Source organism: Ochotona princeps, chromosome 3, assembly GCF_030435755.1.
Source record: "Ochotona princeps isolate mOchPri1 chromosome 3, mOchPri1.hap1, whole genome shotgun sequence".
In the NCBI taxonomy this organism is placed as follows: Eukaryota; Metazoa; Chordata; class Mammalia; order Lagomorpha; family Ochotonidae; genus Ochotona; species Ochotona princeps.
In genome coordinates this window covers 21,423,351-21,442,982 of record NC_080834.1, presented here as the reverse complement: position 1 = coordinate 21,442,982, position 19,632 = coordinate 21,423,351, and the positions used below count along the sequence as shown (strand labels likewise).

The 19,632-nt window shown below is 39.6% G+C and overlaps 1 protein-coding gene across 1 annotated transcript; it reads left to right on the top strand.

The window, feature by feature from the left end:
- Window positions 1-2,286: 2,286 nt before the first annotated feature.
- SLITRK3 (SLIT and NTRK like family member 3) lies at window positions 2,287-5,229 on the top strand. The gene has a single exon (XM_004598349.2). The coding sequence runs from the start codon at window positions 2,287-2,289 to the stop codon at window positions 5,227-5,229; it is 2,943 nt and encodes a 980-aa protein (XP_004598406.2).
- The last annotated feature ends 14,403 nt before the right edge of the window (window positions 5,230-19,632 follow it).

Sequence of the window (19,632 nt, the reverse complement as noted above, 5' to 3'; positions counted from 1 at the left end):
AGCAAGAAGAAAATGTCTACCCCAGCTCTCTTCTTCCCCACCAAAGGAACGTTTCCTTAGGTCGGGCTCATCTCCCTTCCTTCTTGCTTCTTATTTTGTCCATTTGTCTTCCAGACCCTTCCACTTCTTTTTTTCCCTTGTCCTTAAGCACATGCGTGCACACACCAGCACACACAAGCACGCGGCCACATACACAGGCACACATTGCTGAATAGTCAGGGCTTCCTAGTGCTCGCTCCCGACCACATGCTAAGCGCGCCCCCCTGCTTGGAGCTCAATTCGTGACGTGGAAAGCCAGATCCAGGGTTACAGCACATGCTGTTATCTTTTTTTTTAAGGGGGGGTGGAATCCAGCGAGAGAGAAGTCCGAGATTCTGCACCGTGATTGAGCCTTCCTTCCCTGCGCTTCCTCCTGCCCTTCCAGTGCCCAGGGCAGCCGAGAGCTGCCACCGCGGCCACGGCCGAGCAGGAAGCCCGCCTCAGCCCCTTCCCCTCCCTGCTCTATTGAGGGTGCCAAGCGGCAGTTCTGCATCCTAAAGCCCATTGAGGAGCCTGCTGCATTCCTTGCACGTCTCCAACTGGCTTTCCCTCCCCTTGCATGTGCTGCTCGCCCCCCTTCCCCTTTGCTTCAGTCTCAGCAAGAGGAGGGGGGAGAGAAGAGATAGGATTTATGTTGAAGCGCCACCCCCTTTCAATGTTAAGCACTAAAAAAAATCTGCAAAATAGGTAAGTCAAAAACATCTGGAGCCTGTCTTGCCTGAGCTTTAGGGAAACTGAAAAAGAAAAAAAACATTTAAGAAAAGAATGGTGAAGAGGAAATAGCTGAAGGAGACAGGGATGCCTAGCTGATGCGGCAACAGAGCCTGGCCCCTGGTTCCTTCCAGCCCTCATCTGAACTTCATTGTTTCTAAAAACTGCGACTTGCATGGCTGAGGCAGATGCCCTTTGCTTTCTGGCAGTTTCTCCCTTCCTCACAGCTGTGTGCATTATAGACCAGTTAAACGTGAAGGTTTATTCTTTTCCCTTTTCCATATAAATTATGTCATTGTATGTTAAAGGGTTGGTGAAATACCGCTTTGAGGTGTGCATGTCTGCTTAGGTAGTAAATGTATGCCCAAACGTCTGGTTGATTTTTATCGATTAAAATCAACCATTCAATTTTGATTGATATCTCGGTGAGTCATAGGGCTCATTTAGTAAAACTGCATTCTTATAATTTATTTATGTGCACATTTTTTATATACTGATGATATTAGGACAGGAATGAAGGCCGTGGGGAAAGGTTTGGTGTGGAGAGGAGTGCACTGTATGTTTCTCAGATGGGGAGAGTTATGTCTTCTGAAATATACTGCCTGTGGTAGGTTATTTAGCAGCAGGTAAGAACTGAATTTCCTTCTCTTAGATATAGCATCCCAACCAGGCACCTGCCCTTCCAGCTTTTCAGCTTTCCACCTTGATCACGAAGGCACATACACCTTGCAAACGAAGCTCCAAAACTTTCAATTCAGACATTCCCAGTTCTAGCATCCTTTAGCTGTCACTATCTTTAGCTCTCACACTTGCATAGAGTTATTCTTCACAAGGGTAAGGACTAGTCACTTCTGGAAGATTTAAATTGGAAAAAGGATACAAATATATGTAAGTGAGCTAACTGAAGCAGTTGTCAATAATCTGTCCTTGGGCAAAAGGAGGAGACAACGTGGAGTGTTGCTGACCGTACACTGTGATTCAACATGTCACGGAATCTGACAGTTTGCTGGGATGTCAGTCACTTCACATACTTCACCATCTGATGTTCAGCTAGAAGCTCAAACTTTATCATATTCTCTTTAACAGTGGAGCCCTGTACTTTGAAAGGCACATTTTTCCCAAAGAAGTTGCAATTATATTCATAATGGACAATGCCAATATGACTTTCATCAGTCAACTAAGTTTAATGACCAGATAATGTGCCTATTGCCTAAAGGGAACAAACCATTCTGTATTAATCCTATTATTTTTAATAAGAGAAAATGCAACCTAATTTTGTTCATGTGATATGCCATTTATCAAATAGAGCATGGATCTGAAAAATATCATTGTGTTCAATATTTCATTATATCCCATGTTTAAAAAGATAGGACATATTGTCAACATGAAGCATGCTGAATTGAAGTATCAGTTCCACAACTGCTTCTATTTTTATAATGCTCTTAGAAAGTCTCACATGTAAGAGACAATTAAAACCTTGACCACAAGCTAAAAATCTGCATTTGATTTCTGTTGCAGATTTGTAATCCACCACAAATGATGAACCCGTCCGTAGCTGAGATGCTTCACAGAGGGAGGATGTTGTGGATAATTCTTCTAAGCACAATTGCTCTAGGATGGACTACCCCAATTCCCCTGATAGAGGACTCAGAGGAAATAGATGAACCCTGTTTCGATCCATGCTACTGCGAAGTTAAAGAAAGTCTTTTTCATATACATTGTGACAGTAAAGGATTTACAAATATTAGTCAGATTACAGAGTTCTGGTCAAGACCTTTCAAACTCTACCTGCAGAAGAATTCAATGAGGAAATTATACACCAACAGCTTTCTTCATTTAAATAATGCTGTGTCCATTAACCTGGGGAACAATGCATTGCAGGACATTCAAACAGGAGCTTTCAATGGTCTTAAGATTTTAAAGAGGCTATATCTACATGAGAACAAATTAGATGTTTTCAGAAATGATACTTTCCTTGGCTTGGAAAGTCTAGAATATCTACAAGCAGATTACAATGTCATTAAGCGTATTGAAAGTGGGGCATTTCGGAACCTAAGTAAATTGAGAGTTCTCATTTTAAATGATAATCTTATCCCCATGCTTCCCACGAACTTATTTAAGGCTGTATCTTTAACTCACTTGGACCTGCGTGGGAACAGGCTGAAGGTTCTCTTTTACCGAGGCATGCTGGATCACATTGGCAGGAGTCTCATGGAGCTCCAGCTGGAAGAGAATCCTTGGAATTGCACCTGTGAGATTGTGCAACTCAAGAGCTGGCTGGAGCGCATTCCTTACACCGCCCTGGTGGGAGACATAACTTGTGAGACCCCTTTCCATTTCCACGGGAAGGACCTTCGTGAAATCAGGAAGACAGAGCTCTGCCCCTTGCTGTCTGACTCTGAGGTGGAGGCTAGCTTGGGCATCCCCCACTTGACATCAAACAAGGAGAATGCATGGCCAACCAAGCCCTCCTCCATGTTGTCCTCTGTCCATTTTACTGCTTCTTCTGTTGAATACAAGTCCTCAAATAAGCAGCCTAAGCCCACCAAACAGCCCCGAACCCCAAGGCCACCATCTACATCTCAAGCTTTGTATCCAGGTCCAAACCAACCTCCTATTGCACCTTACCAGACGAGGCCACCGATTCCTATTATATGTCCCACTGGGTGTACCTGTAATTTGCACATCAATGACCTTGGCTTGACTGTCAACTGCAAAGAAAGAGGATTTAACAACATTTCAGAACTTCTTCCAAGGCCATTGAACGCCAAGAAACTGTACCTGAGTAGCAATCTCATTCAGAAAATATACCGTTCTGATTTTTGGAATTTTTCTTCCTTGGATCTCTTGCATCTGGGAAACAACCGCATTTCTTATGTCCAGGACGGGGCCTTCATAAACCTGCCCAACCTGAAGAGCCTCTTTCTGAATGGCAATGACATAGAAAAGCTGACACCAGGCATGTTCCGAGGCCTACAGAGTTTGCACTACTTGTACTTTGAATTCAATGTGATACGAGAAATCCAGCCTGCAGCCTTCAGCCTCATGCCCAACTTGAAGCTGCTCTTCCTCAACAACAACCTGCTGCGGACCCTCCCCACGGACGCCTTTGCAGGCACATCTCTGGCCAGGCTCAACCTCAGGAAGAATTACTTCCTGTATCTCCCCGTGGCTGGCGTCCTGGAACACCTGAACGCCATTGTTCAGATAGACCTCAATGAGAATCCCTGGGATTGCACCTGTGACCTGGTCCCCTTTAAACAGTGGATCGAAACCATCAGCTCGGTCAGTGTGGTCGGCGACGTGCTGTGTATGAGCCCTGACAACCTCACCCACCGAGACGTGCGCACTATTGAACTGGAAGTTCTGTGCCCAGAAATGCTGCACGTCGCACCAGCTGGCGCATCCCCGGCCCAGCCTGGAGACTCTCACCTTGGAGGCCCAACAAGCGCATCGCCCTATGAATTCTCACCCCCTGGAGGCCCTCTGCCACTTTCCGTATTGATTCTCAGCCTGCTGGTTCTGTTTTTCTCGGCGGTCTTTGTGGCTGCAGGTCTGTTTGCCTATGTGCTCCGCCGCCGACGGAAGAAGCTGCCCTTCAGAAGCAAGCGGCAGGAGGGCGTGGACCTCACTGGCATCCAGATGCAATGCCACAGGCTCTTCGACGAAGGCGGAGGTGGAAGCGGTGGTGGCGGTGGCAATGGCGGCGGAGGCCGACCAGCTCTCTCCTCCCCAGAGAAGGCCCCTCCCGTGGGCCATGTGTATGAATACATCCCACATCCAGTTACCCAGATGTGCAACAACCCCATCTACAAGCCCCGGGAGGAGGAAGAGGTGGCTGTTTCGGCAGGCCAGGAAGCAGGGGGTGCAGAGCGCGGGGGTCCTGGGACACAACCGCCTGGAAGGAGTGAGGTTGTCCTAGGAAGTGAGCAGTTTGCCGAGACGCCCGAGGAGAGCCGCGGCAACTGCCGGACTTTGCTGGAGAAGGAAAAGGAGTGGGCCCTGGCAGTGTCCGGCTGCCAGCTCAGCACCATTGTGACGGTCAACCACCACCACCCTCACCACCCAGCAGTGGGCGGTGTTTCCGGAGTAGTTGGGGGATCCGGGGGAGACTTGGCTGGGTTCCGTCACCGCGAGAAGAATGGCGGGGTGGTGCTGTTTCCTCCAGGGGGAGGCTGTGCTGGTGGCAGCATGCTACTAGACCGAGACAGGCCCCAGCCGGCCCCATGCACGGTGGGATTCGTGGACTGCCTTTACGGTACAGTGCCCAAGTTAAAGGAACTGCATGTCCACCCTCCTGGCATGCAATACCCAGACTTACAGCAGGATGCCAGGCTGAAAGAAACCCTTCTGTTCTCAGCTGGAAAGGGCTTCACAGACCACCAAACCCCCAAAAGTGATTACCTCGAGTTAAGGGCCAAACTTCAAACCAAGCCGGATTACCTCGAAGTCCTGGAGAAGACGACATACAGGTTCTGACAGAAAGCTGAAAATAAATCAGTGCTTTGGTTTTTGGTTTTGTTTTTTTGTTTTTTGGTTTTTTTTTGAAAAGCAAAGGAAAATAAAAGAAATCTACCCCGTCCTCCCTTTCCATTGGTCCCAATAACTCCATCCTCACTCTCTTCTCTGTCCCGCCCAGGACTGACATGCAATGACAACTTGCGATACAGATGTCTGCTCTCCTCCCGCAGATGCGTTCTGGAGGATGAGCCACACTCAGATCATTCATCAATGAAGTGCCTTCGCAGACTTTTGCCAGCAAATGTTATCATTATTTTTTTATACTGAAACTTGAGACTTTGTGCCATGTATAAGGTATACTGGGGATCGTTGTATTGATCCTAATTCAGTAAAATTCAAGTGTCTTTTTATTTTCAGTAACTTTTTTTTTCTTTAGTTATAGTTTTGTTCAAAAGGGAGGGGGGGCAAATAGATACTTGTGGCTTTCTTTCCTCTTCCAGTCATGGCACAGTTTCTGTACATGTATTAACAATGCAGTTTGCGCATGCCTGGAAACTGCAAGACGGGAGGGAGGGGGCGGGTCTTGCTCGAATGTTCTCACTCTCACTCTTGTCTCTCATGCACATACGCGTACTCACACACTCAGCCTGCATAGTTAAGTCCTCCTTGCTCTTACGGGTGTGTGTACACACACACACACACACACACACACACACACACACCACTCCCATGCAACCCAACTCAATCTCCTTAGTTTGGATTTGATTCTTTGCTTTCCTTTCCATAGTTCACCTGCCCTTCATCCCTAGTGTACAGTTCACAACAACATCTCTCCTCCCACACTGGAAACGTCACACGCGAGGCTGGCTCCTTCAGAAGTGAAAGCCTGGTGCTCTGACAGAGACACACACAGGGACGAGCGCCCTCTTTGTGACAATTCCTCCTGACGCCAAGACTTTTTGGAGGACATCTGCACTTTCTTATATATATAAGTATATATAATATTAAAAAAATTAAAAAGCAACTGGGTATATATCACTAACACCTTTGTAGGAAGCACTTTCAATGTTTTCTCTCTCACAAAGATTCGAAAGAAATGTGCATATATTTATTCTGTAATTTCAGTGATTATAAATTGTAAAGGTAATGTTTAATCATTGTATAGTGATTATGCGTCTGGTATAGCTTTCCTAATAAAAAAGTTTTTGAAAAACATAATACATTATATATAGAGGATACAAAGCTTGAACCTTAAACTCCAGCTATGCCATGCCTCTCGTGCTCCCATCTTAAAAATATGTATTTCTTTTATTTGTTATACAGAAAGCAATTTATTAACAGGTTTGATACACTGTGATGTTGATAAGTCTCATAGTCCATTATCCCCATCCCATGCTAAGACACAATTAGGGCCTAATGAAATCGGACTTACACTTCACTTCTTTTTCTTGGATGGTGAATTTCAAACAGTATCCCAGTGATGCATTGTTCAGGAGACAGGATGCAATTGGGAGGGAATTAATTAGATTGCTAAAAAGTACAGGATTAATTAGGAAAATGGAGTCAAAGAGTCACACATTTGAAAAGAGTAAGTGGATGTGAAGGAAAAGAGTTAAATTGCTGTTATGTGGAGCAAGGCTCTAAAATCACACACGCACACTCTTACCCCCCACCTCACCCACAGACACCCACAGCACCCCTTCGAAACCCAAGCTCGTGGAGCCAGCTCTGCTGCCAGAACACTGACCCTGATAAATGTAGGAGATGTCAGAGCTATTTGGCAACATGCTTTCCCTAGCTACTCTCTTCCACTGGGCCCAGAATGAGGCTTGATATGAGGACAGTGAGGTTTCCTTTTTGTATGGCGCTAAAGTTTATGCTGCAAAATCAATCTGATAATAATCCAATTTCTCATCTATTTCCATGTGAGCAAAACCAAAGAAAACCGTTATTCGTTACAAAGAAACCTGTGTTTTGCGTCAGGCATGCGTTGCGCCAGAAGAGGGCAGCAGAACTTCAGGGATGCGCAGACCGGGCAATGCAGAGCACGGAGGCCGCTCGGATTCTCCAGGGGCACTTGCTCCATCCGCCCCAGGGGAGTGAGCACAGAGTGTTGAATAGAGTCAGCGTGTTGCTGGTGCCTGACGTCACAGCATTTCTTTCCCACAAACAAGTAGAATGGCAGTGTTCTGTGGCTAATCCGCTAAAGCGCTTACACTAGAAGGTCCTATAAATGTGTAGATGAACACACAGACATATAAATGCTGACAGTGGTATGTGCAGAGTGGCGTGTAAGCGCCAACATAAATGTTTGAATTAATAGCAACAGCAACAATAACAAAAACTCAGAGTAACAATTTAAAAGTCTAAGCGAAGATAACTCCCTTGCTGATACATTGTATCTGCAATTTTGCCCTCAATTATTTTAAATGTATCTTGAAATTATTTCAGAAGAAAGGAAAAGCCTCCATGAGAACGAACACTTTTGCTTTTTTGTTTGTTTGTATAGTGTTTGAGTGATGCTTTCCTGAAGCCAGGAGTTTGCTCCACTATGAAACAGGTGCCATTGTGTTGTTCTTTTTCTCATATTGCTTCTTGTGTTTGTTTTCTCATAAATCACCTTTTCTTCATCAATTGTTGCACCTTCCTTAACCTTACCAATCATCTCTCGCTGTTTCACCAAGTTGTTTTGGTGGGGCACAGAAGTTCAGCACTAATCTCTAGAATTAGGGAGCCTGAATTATGGAATCTGTCAGTTTGGCACTTTATTTCTTCCATTCAGACATTTTAGTGAATGTGTGGACACATGTGTACAGTGCAAATTCATAATGTAGAACTAGACACTGCTCTTACCATCACCATTTTCCTAACAGTTACACACACATCGTAAGATGGCATTTCACTCCGATCGGCTTAAAGTGCAATCCCTTAAAGACTGCCCTTGGTGCTTTCAACACTGGAAAAAAAGTCTCCAGAAAACCTACTACATTACAACAAAACTTGGTCATTATCATGCTTAAGTTTATTTATTAAATACAGAGAGTAAGACTGTCTTGTCTTAAATAAAGCTAGTAATTTTTCCCTTGACTAAGGAATAAATCTATTTATTTAATGGAAATAAATTTATATGAGAGTGGAATTTTGTATTCAAGAGGAGTTTTTTCCTTCCATGGAGTTTCTTATCCTGCGTTCAAGCCAATTATTTCACCTGTGCATTAAAGTTCCTCAAATTAATTTTCAATTATAGTACCATATAAGTTTTCATGAAACATCATGGATATTAATACAGGTACTATGATTAGGATCTGTTTGAAGTTTTGCTCTATTGAACTATTTATGTGTCAGAAGAAAATAAAGCACTAATTAACTAACTTCCCAGTGATGATCATTTGGATTTTCACAGCACCAGCTCTTCTATATATTCACTGCGATTCAGTTATTTTTGTTATTGATTATAGTAATAGCATTGGAGATAATCAACTTATTGTAATGTCCCTTCATCTATGACATGGTTAGTGGAAAATAAGATAAAAAGATCCAACACTTTAGTTGAAGCCTAATAGTTTAACATGTTATGTATCATATATGGTATTATTTATGTATATAGTTTATATTTTTTTATTTAGAAAGATATATTATTTCAACTAATTGCAAAATATTTAGGAAGTCAGAATGATGAGCCCTTTATTTTTAGTAAAAGTTTCAGAGACAGAGAGAATCACAAAGCAACTCTTATGACACAATTTGAAAGTTGTTTTCATTTTACTTATTTGTGAATGTTTTTCTACACCCTTGGTATCTGAAAAGAATGATGTCTGTGTTTAGAATTATGAAAATTCACATTGTGACAAAGAGCAAAAGGACTCTTTAACCACGGCAACGTGTTTTTATTCATTTAGTGAAAGGGACTCATGCGTGTGGTCCCATGATTTTGGACTCATGATGTCTGAGCCGACACAGGTTGCACTCTGGTGAAACGATTATACAAACAGCATAGGAAATGCTTCCCGTAGGAGTGTGTGCGCCTGACTTCACGATAATGTGAGAGGAAATGGTCATTAAAGGACCCTTCCTCTTCTATTGTTTGAGCTTGTTTAATTTGAATTTATGCATTTATAATCTAGCTCCGAATCCTCGCGTTTGAAGCTTCAGGTGAACAGAACATAAATTATATCATCAAAGTCATTGTACGTGTGTTCTGTTTATTACGTAACAGGCCTTTTAAAAGCAAGCAGAGCAATAATGTGTGTCACTGGGCAATGATGTGTGCATATACAGCACTATTATATATGTGTATACATTCTGTATACAGGTATATAGTTTATAGATGCTGGGTCATACGTAAAGTGTGCATTGATATTAGGTATATAACAGTTTCTGTTGATTGCATTTACTTCTTTCTGCTCTGTCTAAACCTCCTCCAAGTGAGGCTGGATGGATATTCACCTGTAAAAATGATGCTGTAATTACTACTTCTGAATTTAAATGTTCTTTTGTCTTCTATTTGGTTTATTTTGTTGTTTAAGTCATGGGGGCACATTTTCATCAAATTGTGATTTACTGAAATTCAATCTTCATAGTAAAGGAACTAATTTATCACAATTATGAAACTTCAGTAAAATGAAAACCAAGTGCTTCTTTCTTTCATTTTTATATTGCTAGAATAAATTTTGCAGCTAAAACAATTTTAGTAGGTGTATTAATTAGACCAAACCTTTGTCATTTATCTACATATTTAGAAAACATGAAATATGAAAGTCAAATAATGAGAAGAATAAATGAAAGACATTCACCATCTTATTTTGCTTCTTTTAATATTATCCATAATTTGAAATGTTTAATAATAACTATAGATTTCTGTTTTTAGCATGGTTATAGGAAATCTGACTTGAGGGGGCAGATTTTTCTTGTCAAAAAATCAGATATACACCAGGAGCTTTTGGTTACCAATTGGTGATTCTCTGGCCAGCTTCCTGAAATCTGATAACATTTGGTCCTGAGACTAACAGACTTGCTTTTGAAAATATCTATTATTATTTATTTTATTTTTATTACAAAGTCAGATATACTGAGAGGAGGAGAGACAGAGAGGAAGTGCAGCTGCCGGGATTAGAACCGGTGGCCTTATGGGATTAAGGCAAGGACCTTAGCCACTAGGCCACGCTGCCGAGCCTGATAATATCTATTATTAAGCAGCTATGACGCTTATGTAGATTTTAAACTTTTAAATTCTAAAATATTTATGTGTACACATATGTGTTTATGTGTGTGTATACACACACAAATACACACACTTATATTTATGGTGAACTCCTAAGACGTACAACCAATGAGGCCCGATAATAAATGTGAAATCATGATAAACATTGGTAAAAGGACCACTAAAACCTGTTGTGCTGCTGTGTGATTCAACAATCAGAAGATGTTTTTGAAATGTGAAATCCAGTTTTAATAACTCAAGGTTTGCTTTTTGTGATGTTCCTTTTTTTTCTTTTAAAGATTTATTTTATTTATTTTTTAATTTGAAAGATGGAGTTGGAGAGAGAGAGAGGAGAGAGAGAGAGGGAGAAAGAGAGCTTCTATTTGCTGGTTCACTCCACATATAGCCACATTGGCCAGAGCTGAACCAATCTGAGGTCAGGAGTCAGGAGCTTCTTCTGGGTCTCCCATGTGGCTGCAGAGACCCAAGGCTTTGGGCATCCTTCACTGCTCTCCTGGGCCACAAGCAGGGAGCTGAATCAGAACTGGAGCAAACAGGACAAAAACAGTGGCCACATGGAATGATAAGCCGGTGGAGGATTAGTCCACTCTGCTAAGGGACTGACCTGGTGACATTGCCTTTATCTTTCCATTGCCTTTCAAATAAAAATAAGTAAGTCCTAAAAAAATTAAAATTATGACACAAAATATTTACAGGAATACATTTGCCTTCAGCTGGAATCCACACTTACCGTCTTTTGTCTTTAAAAATCTCGAGTCAGAGGACCATTGTGAGTGTTGTCACTTCAAATGCTGAATATTTTAAACGGAAATCTGATTAAATGATTTACCTAAAATATCTTTTTCCTTTACCACCACTACCAACACAATCCTATTTTTGTTTGTTTTTGGTGACTATTTTTCAATGTTACTTTGTTAGATATGTAAATTATTAGTCATAGGTGTGAAGAAAATTTTTAAGCGAATTCTACAAAAATGTTTTGATGAAGGAAGGAAAGAAACCCAGTAGTTGTATATAAGTTGGACATTGAACATATGATAAGTACAGCTGGGATTTCCTTTTCTGCCTAGGATCTTGGTCAATTCAGACTCAGAATTGACGTGAGTTCCTCACTTTCAGACCGATGGTTTTCTTTCTTGGTTTTACCTTTCTAGTCGGTTGTAATGATGGAATGGGATGGGAAATGTTAACTGTGTTGATAAGTGCCATGCCTTTACAATTACCAGGACCACGAATCTCTCAGGAAATCTTTAACAAAAAGAATGATGGACACAAAATGGGAAGAAATGCCAATGTTTTCCTTTTCTGAAGACTTGATAAAAGCTTAATGGGGAAAAGCTGAGCCAGATTATTAAAGTGATTTTGGTTTCTATGGAAGAATTTCTGTTTCACAAGCAGTCCACCACGTCCCTCGACACGGTTCTAAGACACTTCATTTATTAGGTGAAACTACACCAAACGGACATGAAACAAAATCTTTGCCAGTAGTCCTATCCACTAAAGCCCTAAGTTAGAACCATCATTAATCTTAAAAACAAAAATTGCTAAGATAGCCCGGGATAATGATCCACCCTAAATTCCTTCGTATTGGTTTATGGTACACTCAGGTGTCATTACTAACTCATCTTTCTCTTGCTTTTTGAAAAATTGGTTAAGTAATATCTTATGAATTGAGTGAATTCTTTATTCACAAAGTAAACTTGGATGCTAGTTTAATCTAACCTTGTTCTGGCTTTCCCACTTGAGAATTCATTTTAGGAACACAGGCCAATTATTTAGCTACACAAATATTTATTTAAATAATTGATCACATAATATATTTAATAACCATGACTACTATCAAATATGCATATTTAGAAAATGTTATTGGTTATAATATTATTCTATTTGTATTTGTAATTTGAATTTTACTAATATAAATGATATTTGGATCATATGTTCTCTCTTTAGACAAGTGGAAAATTTATAGCTAAACATTGTTCAGAGGAGTTCCAGGTGAACATATTCCCACAAATGTATTTTATTTAATAATATTTTGATCAAATACATGACACTTTGCTTCTCACATCATCACATTTAAAAAATTCTGGTAAGATGTACAGTGAAACCCCATACTCATAATATTTAATTTGTTAAATGGGCAACAGTTGAATTCGATAATCAATTTCTATTTCAATTTAAACATGACTAAGTAGTTCTTTTTTTAATGAAGATTTTGTTTTTAATTGGAAAGTCAGATTTACAGAGAGAAGGAGGAACAGAAAAGGATTGTCCGTCTGCCGGTTCACTGCCTACGTGACTGCAAGGGCCAGAGCTGAGCTGATCTGAAGCCAGGAGCCTAGAGCTGGGAGCTGGAGCTGGAGCTGTGTCGTCTACATATGTGCAGGGTTTCAAAGCTGTGGTTCATCCTCTGCTGCTTTCCCAAGTCACAAGCAGGGAGGTGGATGGGAGCTTGAACAGGCCTGTACAGGAACCAGCACCAATATGAAAACTTGGCTCATGGAAGGTGAGGATTTAGCCACTGAACCATTGTGCCTGGACCTAAACAGTTCTAAGGTACTCTGTTTACTACCCCAACCCAATTTTAAAAAATTTGAATTAGTGTATTAATCCTTGAAACCTAAGTTAAAGAGGAGAAAGTTGACTTTTGGATTCTAGGTGACTTTCTTGCAAACAATTCTCTGCTTAATCAAGTGTCAACACCAAATGCCTTCACTCTTATTTTCACTTTGAGTGTCAACATAGAATATTAGAAAGAAATTTTCTAAACAGAAAATGAAGAGGGAGAGAAAGTAATGTGTGACCAAATGGACAGAAACTTTGGAAATAATGTGATAGACTATCAGCTGCTGTGAGAACAGCTAATGTTCCCAGAAGGATTCCAGGCACAAACTCATCTCAGAACTTTATCTTTTAATTGGCAGTTTCTTCATTCTTATTCTGCACAAACTATCATGAATTATTCTTTTATTTTTTTCAAGTACATCTTTCAGTGATGTCGAAATTCAGACTCAAATTTCCCTCATACAGGCAGCCTTTCTCAATACAGTAAAGCAAATGTTCGCAAATTTCTCACATTTTATGGACACTGCTCATAGTAGGTTGATTAGAGTATGTTGGCATATTTTAGGATAAATTGTCCTTCAGACATTTTGCCTCTGTGTAAATAATCCTGGCTTTTCTATTACATCATAAGCCATGGATGCAGATGCAGTCCTCAAGCTGTCTTGTACCCTGAGGTATAGCCTCCTTTACAGAACTATGGGCAAATACACTCTCACCAAAATTGCACGTTTCATGAATCCTGTCATGTTTCTAAAATAGTTGCATTATTGCCTTCCCATGACTTATCCCACAATATTGGCAATACTATGCCATAGAAAACACATTTGGAATGAATGAGCAAAGTTTCAAATTTTGGGTTATAATTCCTTGAAAAAGTTGATTATAGCTTTTTGCCATCCTTTGTTAGAAATGGTAAAAAATGAAAGTGGGTATGCAAGAGAGGTGGTAAGAAACATGATATACAAGATGATTACCTGATAACATCTCGTATTTGTCTTAACTTCATAAGTAATACACTGAGTTCAAGAGATGGAGTAATGTGAGGATGACCGTTCAACTAGTGGGGAAAAGAGAAGGACACAACATTGCAAGCAGGAGAAAAAGGGCTTATGGATGAAGCTGAGCTCCACCTTCCCTGACAGCAGGAAATGCAGAGAAAGGAGCTTTACAAGCGGGATGCACACAGGATGGTTCACCAGACTGCTCTGTCCACCGGAGATCCTCCGGAGGTCTGTTGATGTCTTTACGATAACAGCTTAGCCATTCTACAACTTTACTGGAAATTCTACCAGAGTGTTACACCAGTCAGGAGTATTGAAATCAAGCAGGACTCACCTGTAAGTACTAAATGTACCACCTTCCAATATCTTCAATTCCAGCCAAAAATGCTCCATAGTTCATTGGGAATGGTACGATGCGATGGATTCTGTTCCTTTATTTCCGTTTTTGACTCTTGTGAGCAAGAATGAGGGACGAACAAAAAGACTGTATATGTGATCATGTGAACAAACATATGCATGCAGTAAAAATACTGACCATGTCCACATTTTAGTACATGTGGAACCAAATTTTTGGTTATGTAGTGTGAATCTTAAAAAGGGAGGAAAAAAACCTGTGTTTTTATTGAAGTTTGAATCTTTTTTCGATTTTATTCAGTTTTAACATATAAATGAGAACTGATTTTGGATGTTTCATATGTATAATTTTAAAAACATAATGGTATTTCCAACTCTTCCTTTCTTATTTTCTTTTTTCTTTTATGATTATACTTTTTAAACTTACTTTGAAACCAGCAACTTAATCCTCCAGTACCTACAAACGTCAACACCTAGGATGTAGAATTACTACTACTGCTTCTGAAGAACACAGGCAATGATCAGATCTCAAATGTCAGTTTCACTCATATACTTTGTTCATTTTCACCTAAATATTAGTTACTATGAATCAGAGAATATATACATTTGTTTTCTTGAAATGCTACTATGTCACACCCTATTTCAGTGAAGTTAACAATCAGAGTTTGCTGGATTCTGAACCTAGCTCAATTAAAAAAACCTTAAGGCTGATAAGACAGCCAAAGTCTACCTTATTATTTTAAAAAAACCCATAGGTCCTTATTTTTAGGTTAGGTATAGCCATTTGAAAATTCAGAGCTTTTTGTATTTTTGGATTTACCCTGCCCATTAGCTATCTTAATGTGACTTTGCATTGAAAGTGTAACTTGATGTTGGCATTTTATGCTGTCCTTGAAATATACTTCTGTTTGAATGCTAGTCCTGTTAGGAAAAAAAATCATCCTAAACAGTACATTTATGTCTTTTGACGCTTTTGAGTACAATTTAATTACTCTTGCTAAGGGCTGTTTGGTGAACACTAACATAATGGTTTTGAAAGCAGAATAATCATATGACTTCAGTGCAATTTAATATTAGAAATATATCTTGATACTCAATAGAATCAGGGCGATAAGAATAAGTTAACCCTCAAACATAAGCTAGGCTTAAATTAAAAATTGGAAATAAGATCTTATAAGATGTTTTAGCCCACTGAAATTTCTAGGTAAAATATTTGAATTTCTATACATATGCGTACTGATATTATAGTTTTACCAATATTTTTGTTAATAAAATGTTATTAAAGATATAATGATCAGTATTCAACTTGAAAAGGTCACAAAAATGAGATGTGAGTTGTTTCACACACTAGCCCAGTGTAAGAAAAAAGTCAGTGGAGATTTCATTTTGGATTTTTATAAATAATTATGTGTGTAAAGAATGTTAGACTAAGAACAGTTGTGGTGATAATCAATAACTCATAGGAAAAACTTCCTGGCACCGAAAAAAACACACCGTGAAACCAGGAGTTTCATTGTGCTTTAAAGAATGCTGATTCCTAAGGAATATGAAAAGGATTTCATGACATACTGAGATTTTCTGTTTTATTTGATTGTTTAGAGCTCTGGAATAGATTTTTTTTTTATAATTATTTAAGAACTGAGGACTCCCTAGCTTGGCAGTGTATGAATTCTACACCAAGTCAAAAGTATTTCATGTAGGTTATGGTTATTCTGTGAAAAGCCAAAGCAACAAAAACAGTTGAAAAATCTGGAACCAGACTCAGGGACTGTGAGCTGTCTCTGGTGTTTCTTACAGCAGCTTAAGCTTTCTCTATCTTCTGCTATTATCAAGTAAATGAGGGACTAGATAGGAAAACATGGAAACAGTATACGATACATCTTAAATCCGTGTCTCTCCACTGAAGTTATTGAAAGCCAAGTTAAAACTGGATCCTATAGACAAGCACAGGCTTGGTGTCTCACTTTGAAAAGCATCTACGCTGTGAATAGAGCAATGTAGAGGTTGGGGTTCTCCTTGTCCTGTTGTGAAGATGAATACTGCAACGATAGAATGGCTTAAGAATTCTCAAAGCTTCTCTCATAGTTTGAATTTACTATTGCATTCAAAAATATGCAGGGAGGTTAAACTTCAAAAGGCAGTCTTCATGATCTAACTATTGCTTCCTGTGAAAAAGATGAAGTGGCCAGTGTGTGGCACAGTGGTCAATGCCAATGTTAACAAAAACACATTTGCATATCGGAGTGGAGATCCCAGACTCCCCAGCGGCTGCTGCTTCTTCAAGATTTATTTATTTTAATTGGAAAGGCCCATTTCCTGAGAGAAGGAGACACAGAAATATTTTTCTTTCATTATTCACTCCCATGGGTGGAGCTAAGCCAGTCAGAAGCCTGCAGCCAGGAGCTTCCGCTGGGCCTCTGACTCAAGCATAGGGTCCCTCGAACTTGGGTGATCCTCTACTACTTTCCCAAGCTACAAGCGGGGAGCTGGATCGGAAGTGGAACAGCTGAAACTTGAACTGGTGCCTAAATGGGATGCTGTGGTTGGAGGCGGAGGGTTGGCCTGTTGAACCATTGTTTCCTGTTCTCCCCCAAGCTGCCCAGCTTCTTACCCAGCTTCCAGTTAATACGCCCAGGTACTCAGGTTCTGGCCACTCATGTGGGCGGTGAGGATGGAATTCTTGGCTCTTCAGCTTTGCTGAAATATTCCTGTTGCAGTTATTTGTGAGTGAGTCAGCAAATTGTATATATGATATATTTATATATATATGTTGTATATATTATATATCCATAGGAATCTCCTTCTCAATCTCTCTTTTAAATAAATAAATAAATATCTGAATAAACAGATATTAGCACAGAAAAGAAAAGCAAGACATTCTGTATTCTGAACTCAGTCTGTGCTAATGTACGCTCAGCTATCACACACATTTACATGTCTAGCTCTGTAAGACGTTGCAATGAAAACAACTGTAACTATTGCAGTAATCTAACTGGAGGATCTTTCCCCTAGTTAGAGAAAGGCCCCGACCCCATAATATGCCGAACCTTGAAAACTGAAATGTAGGTAAAGACAAACCAGCATTTTCCTGGTGTGTTAGTTCCTTTAGGAAATAATGAAGAAATGTATTACATAGAAAAATTGAATTCTGTATACCCAACAGTGATTGCAGCAAGTAACTAACTTTTTTGTGGCCTTGTATAAGCCATTGGCAATAGGGTATATGTGTGTTGTACTTCATCCTTGGAGAATAGTAGTGGGAAATATGTTCCAAGGCATTTCAATGATTCTGTCATTTACTTTTTTTAAGATTTATTTTATTTTATTTTATTTTTTATTGCAAAGTCAGACATACAGAGAGGAGGAGAGACAGAGAGAAAGATCTTCTATGCATTGATTTACTCCCCAAGTGGCCACAACGACCAGAGCAGAGCCAATTCGAAGTCAGGAGCCAGGAGTGTCTTCCAGGTCTCTCGCACAGGTGCAGGTCCCAAGGCTTTGGGCCGTCCTCAACTGCATTTCCAGGCCACAAGCAGGGAGCTGGATGGGAAGCAGGGCTGCCGGAATTAGAACCGGAGCCCATATGGGATCCTGGAGCTTACAAGGCAAGGACTTTAGCACTAGGCTACTGCTCCAGGCCCACTAGTGTTTTCTAACGTCAACATCCGTAAAGTGATTCAACACTCCTGAGTGTCCAGTATAAACTGTTACAACCATCCTTCTTACACTCTGAAAGGTTTAATCACCACTACACATTAATTTAAAAAAATGTATATGATGGATTTTCTCAACTATTTTAGCTTTATTATTTACTCTTAAATTACACTTGGAAATCTTGTTTCTATGTTTTAAAATGATGGCATTTTTAATGCATTAACTTCCTGGAATCTTACAACCCCTTATTACTCATATTTGAATGAAAAATACATAAATCACTAGTTATTTGATATATAAGCTAGTGGAGAAATATTTGCTTATTAAGTGTCTGATATTTTTATATTCATCTAGCATTTTGATATTATAAATCATTTTGTTATAAATCATCTAGAATTTTGATAGTATAAATCATTTTATAATAAATATTAGAATTATAAATGACATTTTGACATTAAGATTAGGAACATAGATATGTCATTTCCAATTTCTTAAGTAAGAACTGAGTTAGAATAAGTAGGGTTACTGATCTTCCTTATGTATTCACTAATACATTAGAGCAGCCCTCTGAGAATTGAGTTATGTTAAAACATTTTGGAGTATGACTCAAAACTGTTACTACTAATACCAAAAATTGCCTGTGTTTGGCATCAGCATTACATTTCAGAGAAAGTTTAATTGTAATTGATAGCCATGTACGTGGGAATCCTTTTAATGTGCATGTTTTGAAAGTTACTTTTATTCAAAGATTGATAAGTATTTGGCCAAAATAATAGCAGTTTGATATGTGTCCATGCTTATATTTAATACCATGAACTGAATACTTTAAATATGATTCATAGCGAGCATGTTGTGAAATTGAACACAATGATGGAAGGATCCAGTAACCTCGTGCTTAAATGCTCCTGAACCTGTCGGCTCAGGGTTCAGCTAAGCTATGTCATGTCAGACGGGTTGCTCAAGCCTTCTGAATTACACTGTCAGATTTGGGCTCTTCAATGATCCTTATGAAAGCTGTGGAGAATGTATCAACTGTAACCAGGAGAGCTGCTAAGAAAACAGTTAGGTTTTGGGTGCTTTAATAAAACTGTTATAATTTCAGGAGTACGTAACAATGGCAAAGACAGGACAGACAGGGTTGCTTTCTTTTGGGCTCCTCTAATATAACCACTCTTATAATGAGGGGCCAATAGCAAGAGCTAGGAAGGTAACTTTGGCAGAACTTTGCTAGTTAAACTCTAGAACTCACTCAGTTTCCCCATTTTCTATTTTCTTCTGTTTCAGGGTCTTATCTAGGCTCTGGCATAGCATTTATCTTTAATTTCTTTTTGTATTGAAGCCTAAAAAATACTGTATTAGAGTAATGCCAGCAAAGATAGAAGGAAGTAGATATAAAATGTATTTTCAACCTAAAGCAACTAGAACGATTACTAAATGCAGTGAGGCATGAAACAAAGAAAATAATCAAGGATGAGTTAGAGATTCTGCCTTGAGAATTCCGCATGGTGGTTGTTTCTAAGATAGTGAGACTTCAGACGGGATAAGAGGAGGTATAGAAGGGAAATCTTGTCTTCCTTTCTAGAATCGTTAAGAAGGGAGTATTGCCAAGGTAGATAAAACATTTAA